Below are 18,033 nucleotides of genomic sequence, written 5' to 3' on the forward strand. Positions count from 1 at the left end.
GGCAGAGCTGGCAGGGTCCCCGGAGGCAGGAGGAGAGAACCTCAGGCTCCAGGAGGGGCAGAGGTGAGCGGGAAGGTGTATCATGGCGGGGGGGCACCCTCACCCTGTGCTGGCAGAGCGCCTAGACACCCGGATCCCGGAGCTGCGCCAGGCAGCAGCCTCCTGAGCAAACAACAGGTTGGCAGCCCCGGGAGGAGGTCATGGGACTGGCCCCCACCTGGGGGCACAGCACCTGGGAACTGGGCCTCCCATCTACCAGCTGCCCGCCAGTGCCTCCCCTGCCCAGGTGGCCCAAGGCCTGCAGTGGCCTAAGCCTGACCCTCCACCTCCCTAGGGGACTGGCTCCTCCCCGCACCAGGAGAAGGAGGAGGAGTGACACTGAGATGACCTAGCCACGGGGCCTCTTCCTGCTGGGTAACAACAACATCTGCAGATCAGGCCTGGCACTTCACAGTTTACAAGCTTCCTTTGCCCTAGACACTCTGAACAGCCTCACAAGGAACCAAAGGCCGGTAACAGTAGTGTTACCTCCATTCCACATGGAAGAAAAAGAGAACGGGGGACAGAGGTGACGATCTGCCCAAGTATCACACCTGCAGCCCAAACCCAGCTGCTCTGCTCCTTGTCCCCCTGGACAGAGGACAGCTTACCCATCAGCTGGAGCCCAGGCGCAGGGAGCCTTCCCCGCACCCAGTGGCTGGGTCTGAGGCCCAAGTGCAGCCTTCCAGCCACCCACATCCCCTCCTCCTTCACCTTATTGTCCTCTCCCAGCCTCTGCAGCCCAGGGGGTCTCCCTTCTGAACCCCAGGCATTCCTTTGCTCACTCACTCCATCGCCCACCCATCCTCCCATGTGCCCTTCATTCCTAGGCTGAGTCACTCATTCAGGACACACATCCTGACACCCACTCTGAGCCAGACAATGGTGTTGGGTGCTGGCATCAGAGCAGGGTGATCCAGGCCTCCTCCACCTCATAGCAAAGCCCAATGACACGGCCGGGACTGTTCTCTAGCTGTGCCTGGTGCCCCATGGCCTCACTGCTCAAACACTAAACCCTCCAGGCTGAGCCCTTGTTAAATCCATCCCTCTCCCTCCTAGCCAGTGGGTTTGCAGCCCCAGGGGCTCCAGGCCACTGGTGGGCAGAAGTCCCGGCCAGGCCAAGGTGAAACCCGCGCGGAGAGGGACAAGGTCACCATCTCCTAACCAAAGAGAAAAGAAGAAGCTGTGGCTCTGCCCCCAAGTCGCCATGTGTACAGGATGAAGTCACCAAGCATTTTGCACTAGACGCTGGGCCAGACTAGATGATCCTAAGGCTCTGACATTCCACAGGAGGGCTAACAGGAGGATGAGAAACTGGGAGCTGAGTCCACCGAAGACTGGTTGAAACTGGAACCCTGGAGGGACCCCTCAGCCCAGCAGGGGCTGGGGAGAGGGCCTTAGACTCCCAAGTTACTTCACTTCTCTGAGCCTCAGTTTCCTCATCTGCAAAATGGGACAGTAACACCTACTTGGCAAGTTGTAGTATAGACTACATTAGATATCATAGGTACAATCTAGCCTAGAGCTGAGTAGACAGTAGGTGTTCAATAGATTATAGGTCTAGATACTCATGTTGCAACAGAAGAAAGGGTGGGGGAAAAACTGTAATTGTAATGTATACATGTAAGGATAACCTGACCCCCTTGCTGTACAGGGGGAAAATAAAAAAAAATAAATAAATTAAAAAAAAATAGATTATAGGCCTCTGGCCAGAGAGGCAGCATAACATCAGAGGTGTGGGTCGTGGAGCCACATTGCCTAAGTTCATATCCCGGCTTGGCCACTTAACTGCTGTGGGACTTGGGCAAGTTACCTAACCTCTCTGAGCCTCCGTTTCTTCATCTATAATATGCAGAGATAATAGCAGTGTCTGCCTCCAAGGGTTGTCATGAGGACTAAAGGAGTTCATACATGAAAAAGAAAGAAAGAAAGAGGAGTTCCCGTCGTGGCGCAGTGGTTAACGAATCCGACTAGGAACCATGAGGTTGCGGGTTCAGTCCCTGCCCTTGCTCAGTGGGTTAACGATCCGGCGTTGCCGTGAGCTGTGGTATAGGTTGCAGACACGGCTCGGATCCAGCGTTGCTGTGGCTCTGGCGTAGGCTGGTGGCTGTAGCTCCGATTGGACCCCTAGCCTGGGAACCTCCTATGCCACAGTGAGGCCCCAGAATAGACAAAAAGACCAAAAAAAAAAAAAAAAAAAAAGGAGTTCATACATGTAAAGTGTGTAAACATTCATCAAAACCTGGCCTCTCCCTTCTCTCTTCCTTTCTTCCCTTTTTCCTTCCTCCGAAGGCTGCCAAGGTCTGAGGCAGGGCTGCTTGGTATAAGTTGTGAGAAGGTAGGCTAGAGTCTAACCCAAGAAACAATGTATCGAATAGAGCCGTGTAAGGTAGTGAGCTCCCCGTCAAGCAAAGGCAAGCAAGGAGGAAGGAGAGAGATTCCAAAGTATGGGAATAGGAGGAGTAAGGGGAGTATGACCTGCCCAGCACCTCCCACATGTGAAATTGATTCCTCTTGACCCTAAGGTCTGTGGTCAAAGGCAGAGGCAGCAGAGGAATTCCCATTATTTTGAGGAAATGGACTTCCCCGGGTCTTCCAGAGGCACATGGATTGCTGGTATTTCTCTAGCGGTCTGTTTGCCATTCCTGTTAGAGACTGAAAATGTGCACACTCTTTGGCCCGGCAACTCTACCTCTAGGCATTTATCCTTCAGAAATGCTTACAAAAAGCACAAAAATATAGGAACAGAAGCCATTCACTGCGGCAGGGTTCGCCTTGGCTGAAATCTGGAAGCTGGTTAAATACAACAAGGCACGTACAAACCATGGAATACCATGCAGGAAAGAAAAGCGGGTCTCTAGTCCTGAAGGAAGGGAGGATTTGAGGCATACTGTTGAGTGAAAAAAGCACAACGAAAATCTCACTTGTCAAAATTTTAAATGACACGTAAAAGTTCACATGGGTTATCTCTGGAAAACAGGACCACCAGGATTTTCTGCCTTCTACAGGATATATTTCCTGGCTTTGTTGGGATTTTTACAATAAGCACTTATTATTTTTATAATCAGAGAAAAACATGAAAGATGAAAAAAACGGAGCCCTATGAGTCAGCTGTCTGAGATGCCCGACTCCTTTATTTTCCTCAGTCAACTTGAGAAGGAGGTTTTGGTTACTCCTATTCCAAGTGACACCGAGGGAGGGAAAACATCACGGCCAAGGTCCCCTGGGCAGGAGGGAGTGAGCTGGGCTGTACCCTTGTTCTGGCTGAGCCTGAAGCCCAGCTCTCCCCCTCCACCCACACACACTAGGTACCCTGCTCTGAGGGGCAGGGAGGAGAGAAGGCAGGAGAGAAGCCACTCAGGCTGCAGGGCACAGGCTATACCCTGGGACCTCAGCTGTCAGGTCCTGGGAGCCAGGCCAGCTGGGGTCAGCCTGTGCAGGACAAGGCTGTCCATCTCCTTAGCAATGCAAATGAAGCCTCTGCTCCTGGCTTCAGGTCCCTGCCCCGAGCTGCCCCAGGCAGGCAGGCTGACAGATGCCCAGCCCCACCCCTGGAACCACCCCCCAAGACCTCAGGGTCACCAGGCAGGTGGGCACACACTGGGGCTCTCAATCACTTTCCAATTTGATCAACGTGTTTCAGCAAGAATTTGGTGTTGAAGGTCACTTGCCACCTTCTCAGGGAGAGCCTGGAGAGGAAGAGAGCACAGCTGTGTGTGCCGAGTCTGTGTGGACCAGTGGACAGATCCAGAGATCAGATGGAATGGATCCGAGTCCAAATCTGGATGCAGTCAATCTCCAGCTGTGTGGCCTGGGACACGTCGCTTGACCTCTCTGAGCCTCAACTGCCTCAGCTGTAAAAAGGTGTTGCTAATTCCCCATGCAGGGCTGCTGGGAGAATTCGATGAGATATCGCCTGTGAAAGTACTCCTGAAGCTAGAGGGCCCCGGCACGTGTAGGAGGGGGCTGTACATGTCTGTGCAAACGCGGTGTGTGCAGAGGTCGATCCTGACTGCCTCAGAGGGCCCTGCCCCACAAATTCGGCAGGCAGGTGGAACAAATGACACTTGAGCTGGGAGTCAGCACGAGCTTCCTGCAGTGGGCTCCCCCCCCCCAGCAGGGGTGAGAGGGTGTGTGCAACTCGTGGGTGAGGATGTGGGTGGGAGGCCTGGCAAGAACATGAAACGTGGGCAGGAGAGAAAGCGGTCGTGTCTGGGGTGTGCGTGGGTTCGGAGGCGAGCATGTTTGTATCTATCCCGTCATCCACCTGCCTAAGAGCCCCCCCGCCCACCGCCCATGGCTTCCCACTGTGTGCAGGATGGAGACAACTGCCTCACGTGGCCCACGGGGCCCCGAGCATCTGCCCCAGCTCCAGGCCTCCGCACGCACTGTTCCACCTGTCCCTCCACCGGTCCCACCCTCCCCCGCCTGCCCCCATCACACTTCGTGTGGCATGCTCTGATTCAGTCTTTCTGGAGTCCCCTCCCCAGGCTGGGTCAGGCTGCACCCCCCCACCCCCCCGCCCTGACTCTGACTGGCTTTCCCAGAGGGCTGTCTGTCTGTCCATTTGGTTTGCACTTGCCCTGGTGTGACTGTCAGGTCACTATCAGTCTCTGACACTGGAAACGGGGCTTCCTCTGTTGAGGACTAGATCTGTTTGGGGGCCTGGCCCGCAGTCGACACCTAGTTCATTCACCTGGCTCACGCGTGAATGTGTATACAGGCCTGTGTTCACGACAGAGCTGCCCAGACGGGCGTCCAGTCTATGACTGTGAGTAGGGAAATCGTGCGTGTGTTTAGGAAGCACCTCAGAGAACCTCTGGCCCGTGGGCAGCCCACAACTGGGAACGACGGGGCCTTCTGTGACCGGGGCTCAGGCCCAGGTTGGCCGGGGTGAGAGAGAAAGCAGGCCTAAGTTCCTTTGCTCCCCTCCCTCAAACCCTGCCTAAAAGAGTCCGGCCCAGACCCCAGAATACTTCTGGGCAGGGGGGTCTGCCTGTGCCCTGCAGTGGGTTCCACCCCTGAGGGCTCAGAGGCCCCGCCTCTGCCTGCACCTGCGGTCTCATCGGAGGCCCAGCCCAAGCCTGGTCTTGCATGCCTGCCCACCATGCCTAGCCCCTTCCCCGGATCTGCCTCATGAGCAGCAGTTCTTGATCTGAGAGAAGATGGGCCTCCAACACTGCTGCGTGCTCAGCCGCCTTCCACCTCCTTCCCACTCAGGCCTTGAGAGGCCCTCCCTGATACCCTTAGCAAGGGCGGGGCCCCTCCCCACCCACTATGTCATTCACTACCACCCCCCTTCTGAAATCACCTTATGTGTCTGTCAGCTCACTTTGCATCTGTCTCCTGCACTGGAAGGTAACTTATATGAGGCCAGACACCTCGTCTGTCAGGGTCACTGCTGTATCCCCAATTCTTAAATGTTATATAACAGCATGGCAGGGTTGCTAAGTATTTGTTGAATGAACAAATGGCTAATGGGATCCCTGAAAGAATCCTGTGAGGTGAATATTGTCCCTGTTCACAGGTGTGGAAACTGAAGTTCAGAGAGGTTAAGTCTCTAGCCCAAGGTCACACAGCAAACAGTCAAACCAGGTCGGTATTAGGGCCTATCTGACTCCACTAGAACCCCAGCATGTCAGACTGTTTAGGAGCTAACCTTCCCATTTCACGGATGGGAAAATGAGCCTCAGAGCATGAGAGTGCTGTTTCTCCATCTGAATGAACTGTGCTGTTAGGCTGGGCCAACCCTTTAAAAGTACCTCCTAGGAGCTCCCTTGTGGCATGGTGGGTTAAGGATCTGGTGTTGTCACTGCAGGGGTCCGGGTCACTGTTGTAGCACAGGTTTGAGCCATGGCCCAGAAACTTCCACATGCCACAGGTGCAGGGGGGAAAAAAAAAAAAAGCCCCTTCTCACTCCTCCCATTCACCCTGAGGTGGGGACAACTAATGACCCCGCTGCACAAAGGAAGAAACCATGGCTCAGTCAGGGAGGCACTGGCCAGGGGCATCCAGCCAGGACTCAGTGCAGACATGGCTGGCTGCAAAGCCAGTGTCAAGCATTCTCAGGGTCAGTGTCAAGGTCAATGCCCACCGCGGAAAGCATGCTCATGGGCAGGTCTCACCTTTCAGCAGGTGGTGAGCTTCCAGAGGGCAGGGTCCACATACTAAGCCATTCCACCCCCAGTGCAGGGCCCAGCTTGTAGGGACGACACGGCAGTGACTACAATTGTGCCAGACCCTGGTTTTAGACCTTGGTCACATTATCTCATTTAATCCCCACAACAATCTTAGGCGTAGGTACTTTTATTGCCTTTATTTTATAAGACTGGAAGAAGTTATCCTACACTGGACCCAGCCCCGGGCTGACAGCACCACACAGGGCAGTTCCTGCAGAGGGGAGGGAAGGCCGTGGGTGATGGGCCACCCAGCAGGCCTCTGCCCTATGGTGGCTGGGGGGTTCAGACCCGCCAGGGCACCCACAGGAAGTCCTAACAGGGATTCAAGAATATGACCAGTGGCTGCTTCTCCCATTGTCTGCTGCCAGGTCTAGTTCTGCCCTGTGCCCAGCACAAGGCCACCAAATGCTTTTTCCCTCCACATGGCTGATCTGCCACCTCCTCTTCTTGGAACATTCTCCTGGCACAGGCTCCTCCTCCTCCACCACAGGTGTGCAGACAAACTGCCACTTGACCCTCTTCAGCGTGTCCTTTGAGTTTCAGCTTCTGGGTTACCTCTTCCAGGAATCCTACCCGGATTCCCAGGTACAGGGGAGAAATCCTTCTCTGAGCTCTCAGAACTCCCCACATCTGCCCGATCAACACTTAGTACCCCCATTAGAACTGTCTCCTTCCTCATTCCTCCCGCTGCCCTTGAACTTGATGGGTGGGGGAGGGGAGTGGCCTTTTCCACCAGATCCCCATTGTCCAGCACTGCATAGTTCGGTTGGCCCTTAGAGGGCTTTCTCACATTAAGTATTTGTTGAATTAATTTGCTAAACGAATGAATGACTGTCTTGGGAGAGACCCTGAGCCGAGGAAAGCCTTTATGGGATTTGGGGATGTTAGAAAGGTCCCTTCCTTAATCACTTCTCCTCAAATAAGCCACCTCCACAGGGCCTAAAATTCTAGCACTAAAATTTTAATGAGTCTCTCTTTGGTTTAATGAGTCTTTTCTCTCAAAATGCAAATGCTCTGAGAGAGGGAAATCAGCCACAGAGTGCACACAATGAGCTTACTTCATTCTAAGTCCCCTGTGGGGGAAAAAGCAGTCTGGTTCTTATTGTAATGAACAAGCTGAGGTTCAGAGAGGCAGAGCAGCTTGGGCCAGGCCACACCGCAAGTGAAGCTGGTATCTGAACTCAGCTCTGCCTGAAAACAGAACCCACCTCTTTCCAAACAAGGGACCTCAGCCTGAGTAGCGTGGGGTGCAGGGCCAAGCAGGGCCAAACAGACTGGGAACCTTAGAGCTTCAAGATCCCCCAAGGACCATCTCTGCCTCTTGCTTGTGCCAAAGGCAGGCACCAGGGGTGGGGGTGGGGGGTGGGGGGGAACTGCCCAAAGATGGGGATTCATTTCCCAAGATCACACAGAAAAAGAGAGGCAGTCTTGGGACCGGAACCCATCTGGAGATCTTCTCTTTTCTCCTTAGGTTGGGAGGCTCTTTCCTGGAATGGGGGTGGGGGGGTCTCTCTGGTCTGGAGTCTCTCCTAGGATTTCCCCCTGGCCCAGAAAGTGGCCTTCCCCAAAAGGGGACATTGCCTCGCCCCCATGGGAAGACAGAGAGGGACAACTAAAGGGACTCCAAGGCCTGTGCAAGCTGAGCTAAGCAGAGGATGAAAAGGAGGGAGGGCTCGGATGAGTGACTATTCAGGAAGAGCAGACCTGGGCATATACATAATCCCTTTGTCTCATTAAAGGGCCACCATTGGAGGTGGGAGACCGGAGGGTGCATCTAGGCTTGGGCAGCTGATTCTAAGTAAGGAAGAATTCTGATATTCATCTGAGCTGCCCAGTAAAGGAATGGGCTACTTCAGAGGTAGTGAGCCTCCCATCACTAGGAGTGAGCATCGAATGGAGAGTCAAGGAGCTGCCAAGGGGTCCTGAAGGTCTCAACCAGGGATGATGGGTTTCAAGAGGTCTGTGAAGCCACTGAAAATAAAGGTACAATTGTCCCAGGGGGTCTTCTTCCAATAGTCAAAAGGGTTCTGAACCAAAGGAGAGCTCCGTGTTGAGTGGGAGGCCCTAGGAGGGTGCCTCACACATCTCTCCATCTCCAAAGATTCCAGGAGGCCCAAAGTCTCTAACATTTCACAAAGCCTAGAGTCTGGACTCTGTGACTCTGCCTGTCAGTCACTGGTATCGTACCCAAACTCCTACCCTGCCTGCAAGACCCCCAGGCCGGCCCTTCCCCTTTCCAAACCCGCCCCTGAGCTCACTCTCCCACATCCCTCCAGCCACGCATGCCTCCTCCCTGTTCTGAGGACATGCCAAACACATCCCTGCCTCAGGGCCTTGGCATCTGCTGTTTTCTCAAGTGGCTCTTCTCTTTCGTCAGGGTTGGGTTCGAAAGCCACCTCCCCAGAAAGGCCTTCATGACACCCCTCCATCATCCTCTGGCCTCAAAGTACAGGGTGATGTGCGAACCAGAGCCCAGGTGTTTGGGTTCAAATCTCAGCCTTGCCAAGACCTTGAACAGGTTACCTGGCCTCTGCATGCTGTTTCCTCAGCCCTAAAACCAGGAATGATAATAGTACCTGCTTTGTTGGGTTGTTGTGAGGATTCAGTCCATCAATCTATGGAAAGGGCTTTGGAACACAGCCCAGCATGCTGGGTAAGCTCCAGGTAAGGATCAGCTCTTGTTAGCATCTACCCTTGCTTTAAAATTCAGCATAACCATCACATTTTTTTGGGTCTATTTTTGGACTGTCTTCCCTACTTTCTATTTACACATGAGGAAACTGAGGCTCAAAGAGGTCAAATCAAGCCCTCTGAAGAGAGGGACTGGGCTTGTCTCATTTTCCACTGGATCTGCAGTCCCTTGAACTGTCTGGCATACAGTAGGTGCTCAGTGGATGGAACCACTGAATGAATGAATGATAAATAAATGACCACAACCCCATCCCTCTAAGGCTCTGTGCAATCAGGGGCCTGTTCACCTAAGCCTCTATTTCAGCCTGACTCTGCCCACCCTCATCCCAGATGACTCGCAGCTCAGTCAAGGTCCCAGCCTCCCTCAGAAGTAGCTGCTGGGACAGGTAGGCTAATCACCTGGGCCCCAGCATCCCTGCCCCTGTCCCCAGTGGAACCCCCTCACCCAGGCTAGGGCAGGGGGATGAGGCGGGAGCTGCCCTGGCATTCACCTTGGGGGATCCTGGCCCAGGGGAGGGTGGCAGGTGTGGGCTCAGGCAGCAGCAGCTAGCTCCCCCATCCTGTGCTCTGCGAGCTGCCCACTGGGGGCCTGCCCACCAACTACATAATTGATGAGAAGGCCCAGCAGGCTGTGCCCGCCTGGCATTTCAGAACCACTAATGAGGCCAGCCTCTTGCTTCCTGTAGCAGGACATATGCCCCCGGGGCTTCCAGCCCAGTGATTATAGAGAGGAGCCACCTGAGGGCAGGGGCCGCCCACTCAAGCCCCCCCCCCCCCACTCGGCACAGGCAGCAGCCAGGAGAATTGGGGCTAAAGGTGTGGGCTCAGGCCGACCGTGCGGCAGCCTGGGTTCACCAGGCACGGACTGCGTGCCCCTGGGCCAGCCATGTCCCCTCTCTGAGCCTCAGTTTCCTCATCTGTAAAATGGAGATGGATGGTAATAGTTGCTACTTCGTAAAGCTGGTGTGAGGATGGAACAAAATAACTCAGATGAGGTGCTCCCCCCAGGGCCAGGGACCTGAAAAATGCCTCATGTATGCGAGCAGCTGGTACCATCCCCGGCACGGGGAAATAGCTCGGTGACCAGATGGGCTTTCCATGGGGCCAGGGAGTGACCACTGTTTCAGAGGGATCCTTTCCCCGCCTCCTCCTTCATCCTACAACCAGGATTTTTCTCATTCCTGTGGCTTCCTCATCTCTGGCTGAGGTCTCTGCCCTGGCAGGCGGAAAAGCTGGATTTGAGTCCAGCCTTCATCAGCTGTGCGACTTTGGGCCGGAGACTTCAACATTCTCACTCTTGGTTTTGGCCTCTAAAATAGGGACACTCAGGTCAACTTTCAGAAATGTTGTCATGACTTAATGAAACAACTGTAGCAAAATACCCAGCACCTCACCAGCCTTGACCCCTTGCCAGGTCCTGCCTCCTCCTTCCAGGGTCCCAGCTTTAAGGCCAAAGTTGACTCTCCTCTTCCAGAATCTTTCCCTACACGAGTCCACCTAGCTCTTCCACCCTCACCACTCCACTTCCTCCTCCCCCCACCATCTGAACCCACCTTAAATGTCTAGTCCCATTACAGCAGCAGAACCGGAGTCATCCACTATCCCACTGGGTCTAATCCACCCAATGGGCTGCATTCCTCTAACGTGTACACACACTATTTCTGTGTTCCTCCATGGCCAATAACCTGCTGATGAGGGGCAGGGGGTAGGGGATCCCAGCCATGATCACCTCTGGTCTCTACCAGATCTCACTGCTCCCTTGATCCAAGCCCCTACCTCTTAATCCTTTTTTTTAAATAGGTGGGGAAATCACACCTCCTCCAGGAAGCCCTCCCAGCCTACTTGTCAAAGCTTCACCTGTTCCACTCTTTGGACAGAGGCAATTCACTCTCACAGATATTCATTAAGCATTTACTCAGTTTGGGTAGTTGTGCAAAACTGTGTGGAGGACAGAGAGGTGAAGAGTACAGCCCAGCTTTTATGGGACTCCTGCCGGAAAGTGGGCCTAAATCAAAAGTAACTCAAGCAACCCCTGCTTTCAGAGGCTGCGGAGCCTGCCTCAAGCTGCAGTGCTATGTGGATATGCTAAACTCAACTGAGGTCAACTCACTGAAAGAGCCAAATACTACTGAGCATCGAGCAGGGCTGAGAGAAGGGATGTGACCTGCCCATACCAATAGCACATGGCAGAGGCAAATTCAAATCCACGCATCCGACTCCGAAGGCCATGCTCTTTCCACGACCCTAGGACTGAGCACTGACGTGTGTGCTAAGCAGCAGGAAAGCATTCAAGGAGAGAAAGATGGGGTGTGGGGATCTGGAAAGGAACCACTCGACAAGTGGTGATAAAAGTGGGCTGGAGCTGTGGTGGGGGGTCATGGAGACGGGATGGGAGGGCAGGTCAAGAGGAGGGGACAATGTGAGCAAAAGCCTGAGGTGGTGCTCAAGGGGGGCCACATTCCCACTGATTAGAATTGCAGGCCTTCCCTTCATGGCTCAGCGGTTAACGATACCGACCAGTATCCATGAGGATGCATGTTCGATCCCTGGCCTCACTCAGTGGGTTAAGGATCTGGCGTTGCTGTGAGCTGTAGTGTAGGTTGCAGATGCGGCTCGGATCTCACATTGCTGTGGCTGTGGCATAGGCTGGCAGCTGCAGCTGTGATTCATCCCCTAACATGGGAACCTCCATATGCCTCAAGTGCAGCCCTAACAAACAAAACACCCAAAACAAAAAAAGAAATGCAGCACATGGGACAATTGAGTCTCAGGTTGCAAAGTGAGGCAAAGACGGCCTTGAATGCCAGGAAATGATAATAATAGTCAAAGCGACCCCCCTCACCCATTTACAGAGCACTCGCTATATGCCAGGCACAGGCCGAGGGCTAAGCAATTGGCCTGGAGAGGGACAGAAGGGAGGGTCCAGGGGCTAGCACCATGGACAGCAGCTCCAGCAAGGAGGGCGTGGGGCAAGGCATTGTGGGTAACGGCCAAATCCTCGTTATCCCAGAGTCTTACTCTATTAGTGTGTCACTGAGGTTCGGAGAGCGGAGGAGACTTGTCCAAAGTCACACGGGTGGTTAGTTACTATCCGTCCTAGACCCTCATCTCTGACTCCGGTCAGGGCTCCGCAGAGTGAGCTTTCTGGGTCACCCCTCCCTCTTCCAATCTTCCGTCAAGGGCATCTCTCCCTCAGATCTGCTCTGGGGCCTGGAGGCCCTGGGACAGAGCAAGTGAGACTCTGGGTTCCACACAGAGTCTGGAAGATCCAGATTCAAATCCCAGCTGTGCCACTCACCAGCCGTGTGAACGTGGGCAAATCACTTCTCCGCTCTCTGCACCATTGTTCTCATCTGTCATTAGGGCTAAAAGTCCCTCATTCCGGGATGTGGTAAAGATTATGTGCAATGATGTCGTTCTAGCATTTAATAATACCTGGCACACAGCAGGTGCTTGACACAAGGCACTTACTGGGATATTAGTATTGAACTCCTTGAAGGAAAAAACGTTTTCCTCACCTCCATCTCTATCTCTGCTCACCCTACCCTGCTCTGGGCTGAGCATAAGGCCTTGCACACAGTAGAGGCTCCACTGGCTCTGCACATAGTAGAGGCACAGCTGCAGGAGATAAAACCCAAAGAGGGACAGTAACTGGCTCTGGGTTGCACAGAGAGCATCAAAGGGAAATAAAAGGGCAGGCCCTGGAGCTCAGCCTGGGTACTCCATGTGCCTCCTGCTCCAGGTGTGGCTTCCTAGGGAGGCTTTGGCAGCAGGTAAAGCAATGGTGCCAGACAGGAGTCATCTAGCAGCTGGGGGTGGCACTTTAGGGACTGGGGACTCAGGGAAGCCCTCAGCAGGGGCAGAAAGCAGGAAGCAGAGCAATTGGGGGCTCTCCTGCTGGAGCTGAAGTGGCAGCAGGAGCAGCCAGCCAGACCCAAGTGATGCCAGCGCCAGGGAAGCCGAGAGGCACCCGCCTGCTGGGGCATGGGTCGGGGGGGTGGGGGGGGGCTGTGAATCCTGAGGTGAGGTTGCACCTCCACCCACTGCTCACAGTGTTGGGGAAGCTGCAGACGCTCCCTCCTCCAGAGAGAGTCAGCCTCAGATGCAGGAAATGGGCTGGAGGAGGGGGTTCTGAAGGCTACATATGCAGTGGGAGCAGAGGATCTGGGGGTCGGTGGAAAGGCTAAAGGTGCCACCAGCCCTACCAGGAACCACCATGAGATGAGTCAGAAAAGAGACGAGAAAAGGCAGGAAACCCTTTCAGTGAGGACCTAGAATGTGTCAGGCCTGTTTTAATTGTGCGCACTCTGTTAAACACACATTTTAATCCCCATGTCACAGATGAGAACACTGAGGTTCGGAGAGGTGAGTGAATTGCTGCAGGTTGCACAGCCAATGGCAGAGCTGAGATTTGATCTGAGTTGCCTGACTCCGAGGCAGAGCTCGAGAAAGAACTGCGGGGGAGAGTACATGGGGCAGAGCTGGGAGAGAGTCTGCCCACCCAATCACCTGCAGGATGGGCAGGAGGGTTGGTGGGGTCTGGCGTTATAGGGTCACAGTTTGGGAGTGTCCTTAAAGTTCAGCCAAGCAGCCCAGTCACTCCTGAGAGCCCTTGGTACTCACCACACACTCCGGCGAGGGGCAAAGGACTTGTCCACCCTGAAACACAGCAAGAGGTGCAGCAGGTGAGGGGGCAGCCCCTCCTTACCAGGCCCTGCCCAGCACATCAGGCCACCCCCTACCCTCCCAGAGGGACCTGGAGGAGGTATTGTTTCTAAAATATTACCATCCCCCATAGGCTGCAGGGACCCTAACATCAGCTTAGGGACATGCGAGGGGTGGAGTGAAGGAGAACAGAAGAGAGGCAGGTTTAGAGACACGGGTGGAGGGAAGCGGGAGCCCAGGACCTGGCTCCGGGGGGCAGCAGGGCTGCAGGTCAGCATATAGGAAGTCTCGGAGCAGGTGGAGGGAGATAGTGACTACAGCGCTTTGGGGTCGGGGCAAAGAGGGAGGGGTGCGGCCAGGGCCAACTTAGAGTGTGTTTACAGACAGGATGGGAGAGTGTGGGTGTTTATAAAGGTGGGCAGGAAGAAACCCCACCACCACTTCCCCAGTGGCCTGCCTTCATCCCGGAGTTGGAGCTCACTTATATCCACTCAGGGAACTAACGCCTAGGAATCTGGGAGCAGAAGCCCCACGAGGGCTTCCTCTCCTGCCCCTCCCCAACACACACACACACCCTGACCCCTAGCACAGAGCCAGTGGAAGACCTGAAGTCCCCCCAGAGTTCAGGGGCCACCCCCAGGCTGTGTCTCCCCCAAATCCCTCCAGGACCAGCATCAGGGAGAGTGTATGGGCAGTGCCCCCTCCCAGAGGCTCCCCTCATTGCCCCTGGAGGGCACCTTGGGGTAGGGGAGGGCTGGAGCAGACTTAGCTGGGGGCCAAGGGGCTCAGCACTGTTGGGACAACAAACGACTCCTGCCTCCTGGCCAGAGACCAGAGGAGAACGGGAAAGGAGCCCCAAACTGGACTCTGCCGGCTGAGGAGACATCTTCTGGGGAGGCAGGGCTCCTGCCTTCCAGGGATCAGCTAACAAGGACTCTGCAGATGGGGAAAGTGAGGCCAGAGAGGCCAGGACTTGTCCAAGGTCACACGACAGAGTGCAGCTCCTTGGTGTCTCGGGACTCAACCCAGGCCCAGCATCTGATGGCTAGCTGGGCCCCAGGCAGGGAGGACAGCCCTCTCATCTCCCACCCCACCCAGCCCTTTTGCAAGGTCCCCTTGGAGGTGGGGCTTCGGGAGAGTGGGCGTGCCTGGGACACAATCCCTACAGGTCAGAGTGCACATATTCTCCAGTGTTACCTGTGTGAGCCCCACTGCTCTGCACCCAAAAAGGGGATCCTGTGTGTCCCTCTGACCTCAGGGAAGCAGGGCCTGGGGAAGCTTATGCAAGTACTTGGCCAGCCAGGGAAGGGGTTCCAGCCAGTCTGTCTATCCAGGCTGCCTAAGGATCCTCCCCGCCCCGCCCATATCTCTGCCTCTCTGGGGTGGGCACTTGGGGTCGGGAGGGACAGTGAGGGAAAGATGGACCAGCCACCACTCTGACCTCCCCCATCGCCCCCAAGGTCTCCAGGTCCAGGCAGCCAGCAGCCCCGGGAGGAGGGGGTTCCTGAGAGCCAGGCTGCTAAGATAGGGGTGGCCAAGCTGCCCAGGGATGGGGGTGGGCCTTCCCCTGGCCCGCTCCTTCCCACCCCCACTACCTATACACGCACCGGGAGGGCACAAGCTCAGGCCCAATCTGTCCGTCCACACACAGTCATACACGGAAACACTGTCGCGCACTTAGACACAAACACAGAATGCCCGCGGGCACTCGCATCCCCACACGTGCACATGGGTACCCAATCGGAACACACACACACACACACACACACACAGACTTACCAACACTACAACTTACGCACATCGAACCGCTCACCTCTCACACAAGCACAAATTCACAATTACAGAACCCCCCCCACGAGTCAAGGCAGACCCCGGCAGGCGCGCGTGCACCCGGGCGCGCGCTCTCCCGCGCCCCCACCCCCACCCCCGCACACATCTGCGCGCGCACGAGCGCCCCCGCCCGGCGCACCTACCCTCCGTAGGCCCCGAAGGTGAAGCTGCGCTTTCGGCCGCTCATGGTGCCGCCGCCGCCCGCCCTGCCCGCGCGGGGCCGCCAGAGCCGCCTCCCGGCGCCCGGGTCCCCTTGGCAACACGGGCTGCCCCGCCCCCGGCCACAAGCCCCGGGATTGTCCGCGCCCCCGCGGGCTGCGGTCCAGCTGTCGGGGGCAGCCACGCGCAGAAAGGGCCGCTTGTTCGTGCCGCCCTCCGGCCGAGGGCGGGGTGTGTGCTGGACTTTCCGAGCTGGGACCTGGGGGCGGGGAGGCGGGGGGGAGGGGGGGGTTGGCGGGGGGAGAGGGGGGGTTGGCGGGCGGGGCCTCCGCGGGGGCGGGGAGCCGTTAGGAAGAGGCCAACCCTCCACCCCCAGACCAGGACGTACCCAGCTGCAGACCCCCTTCTGCGGCGCCACTCTCTTCCACCACCCGAGAGCCCTCGGGCTCTGTCGGCGAAACTGCCACCTGGTCATCATGAGGAGGGAGCGCACAGCCGGCTGTGTCAAGAATGTGGCACCCAGGGTCAATAGGGTGTGCGCTGTAACCTCGAATTTCTCTTTCGTAAAATAAGACTAACCCTCGCGGGCCCTCGTGGCACTGGAGTGAGTTAATGCCTGTCAAGTGCTTAGCCCTGGCCTTCACTGTACATGCTCAATAAATGCCAGCCAGGAGCGTCCTGTCCTGTGGGTCAGAAGCTCTGCTCCTGATTGAGTAAAGGCAGGAACAGAGTCTCCCACTGGGGGGCCTCATCCTCCTCCACGGAGCCCCCCTTGCTCAGGGGAGCAGAAACAGGGTGGGAATGGAGATGCTCCACCCTCTTCTTGAAAATCCACCCAGCCTGGGTTCTCTCCCTCAACAACCCTCTGAGGGAAACGGCTCTGAGTCCTAGAGCCAGTGAAGCATTCATTCAACAAACACTCTGAGCCCCTCCTCTGCACCCAGCTTATCCAGACCTCACAGTCCAGTGCGCCACCCCACAGGAAGCCGGCTCTGTGGCCCCAATTAAAGATGTGTCAGGAGAAGGGGACACTAGCCCTGCCCCCAGGACTCATCTGCCCCTCCCAGAACACCCACTCTGCCCCCCCACCCCCTGCACTGGGGGAGGTCCCCAGAACCTTGCCGTTTTCTATGGGGTTTTCTGTCTAAAGGAACTGCAGTGGGGGGAGGTAGGAAGGACAGCCAGGGCACTAGGATAGGGTGGCAGGCATTCTTCAGAAGCCTTTCAGGAACTGTTCCGCTGGTCCTGAGCCAGGGCTCAGTTAGCTCCATCTTCCTCTGGGAAATGGCTGGTCCGGGTACAGGGCTCCACCACTCGCCTCACCCAGGCTGGGGCTGGGATGCAGACATGAAGACACTGAGACCTCAGCTCACAGCAATTACTTTTCTCTTGGGGGGTTCCACCAGCCCATCTCTTTGCGCTACCCCGGACCCCTTCTCCTCTCCACACCTTCCGGCAGGTGGAGGAAGCCTCAAGAGCCACTGGCAGAGTTCAGAGCCTGGGCAGGACCCTTACTATTTCCTCCGCCCAGAACCCACCCGCTTGGTTTGGTTCTCAGAGAAGGGTCTGGATCCTCCTGGCAGCGCACTCTGCCGGGGTCAGGGCCACAATTCCTGAGCAGCGTGGGAAGCCCAGTCGTCACAGGGCACCTGGTAGGCTCCCGAGGGGCAAACCGTAGGAGCGCAAGACTGGCCGGAAGCGGAAGCGGGAGGAAGTCTGGTAGCAGCAGCCCAGAGAGCCGGGTGGAGGGAAGGCTCAGGGGCTGGGCCTGGGTCATAACAGGTGTGCGCAGTGTCAGCACTGGGACCTGTCCCGGGTGCCGCACCCACCTGGACACGGCCCTCAGCCTCACCAGTCTCTTTTCGGTAGAAATGATTCCTGAGTGGGCTCTACATGTCTACTTGGCAGGGTGGCCAAGAAGCCTCGAATGTGCCAAGTTTCCCAGCCGGGACCTGGCCCCCGGGAGGCCCTGCTGGTGCTGGGACAGTGGGCCCTTGAGAGGGGCTGTGGGGGCTGCAGGGTTCCCACCGAAGACAAAGAGCTCAGTGTGGGCTCTGGACTCTTGGGCTCTGACCAGCTGCAGCTGCCTCATTGGCAAGAGCTTGGGGTGGGGTGGGGGCGGGCGTCAGCGATGCCCAGGACACTCCCGGGCCAGCTCCTGGTCCCTCCGGCAATAGGAGAATTTAAATGCACCTTCTTGGGAGTTCCCTGGTGGCCTAGCAGGTTAAGGATCCAGCATCGTCGTTGCTGTGGCTTGGGTCACTGCTGTGGCGTGGGGTGATCCCTGGCCCCGGGAACTTCTAGATACCGTGGATGTGGCCTAAAATAAATAAATAAATACGTCTTCTTAACCTGCAACACCACTTCCAAGAATTTACCCCCTACATCAGCACAGGTGAGCCTCAATATGAATAGCCAAGGACTAGGGACAGGGAGGCCACGTGCTTGTATCCTCATTTTGTAAACCCTC

The 18,033-nt window shown here is 56.2% G+C and overlaps 1 protein-coding gene across 37 annotated transcripts in view; it reads right to left on the reverse strand.

The window, feature by feature from the left end:
* RAP1GAP (RAP1 GTPase activating protein) overlaps positions 1-18,033 on the reverse strand; it is a 70,887-nt gene that overhangs the window by 38,353 nt on the left and 14,501 nt on the right. For 13 of the 37 annotated variants that reach the window (XR_002345432.2, XR_002345425.2, XR_014807213.1 and 10 more), the window contains exons 1-2: positions 15,548-15,665; positions 13,533-13,568 (exon numbers count right to left, since the gene is read on the reverse strand). The exons of 12 other annotated variants lie outside the window; for them this stretch is intronic. Coding sequence is in view for 4 of the 25 variants with exons in the window: in XM_021097693.2 (XP_020953352.1) it covers positions 13,533-13,568; positions 15,548-15,591 (80 nt within the window). In the remaining 21 variants the exon portion in view is untranslated. Of the gene's footprint in view, positions 1-13,532; positions 13,569-15,547; positions 15,666-18,033 lie in introns of those variants that run through there. 12 more of the 37 variants (XR_014807226.1, XR_002345433.2, XR_014807216.1 and 9 more) reach the window with 1 other exon arrangement.

The sequence above is a fragment of the Sus scrofa genome, chromosome 6, assembly GCF_054392235.1.
Source record: "Sus scrofa isolate SSC_HxYL_T2T_F1_AM1 chromosome 6, Sscrofa_HxYL_maternal_Yorkshire_Landrace_v2.0, whole genome shotgun sequence".
NCBI lineage: Eukaryota > Metazoa > Chordata > Mammalia > Artiodactyla > Suidae > Sus > Sus scrofa.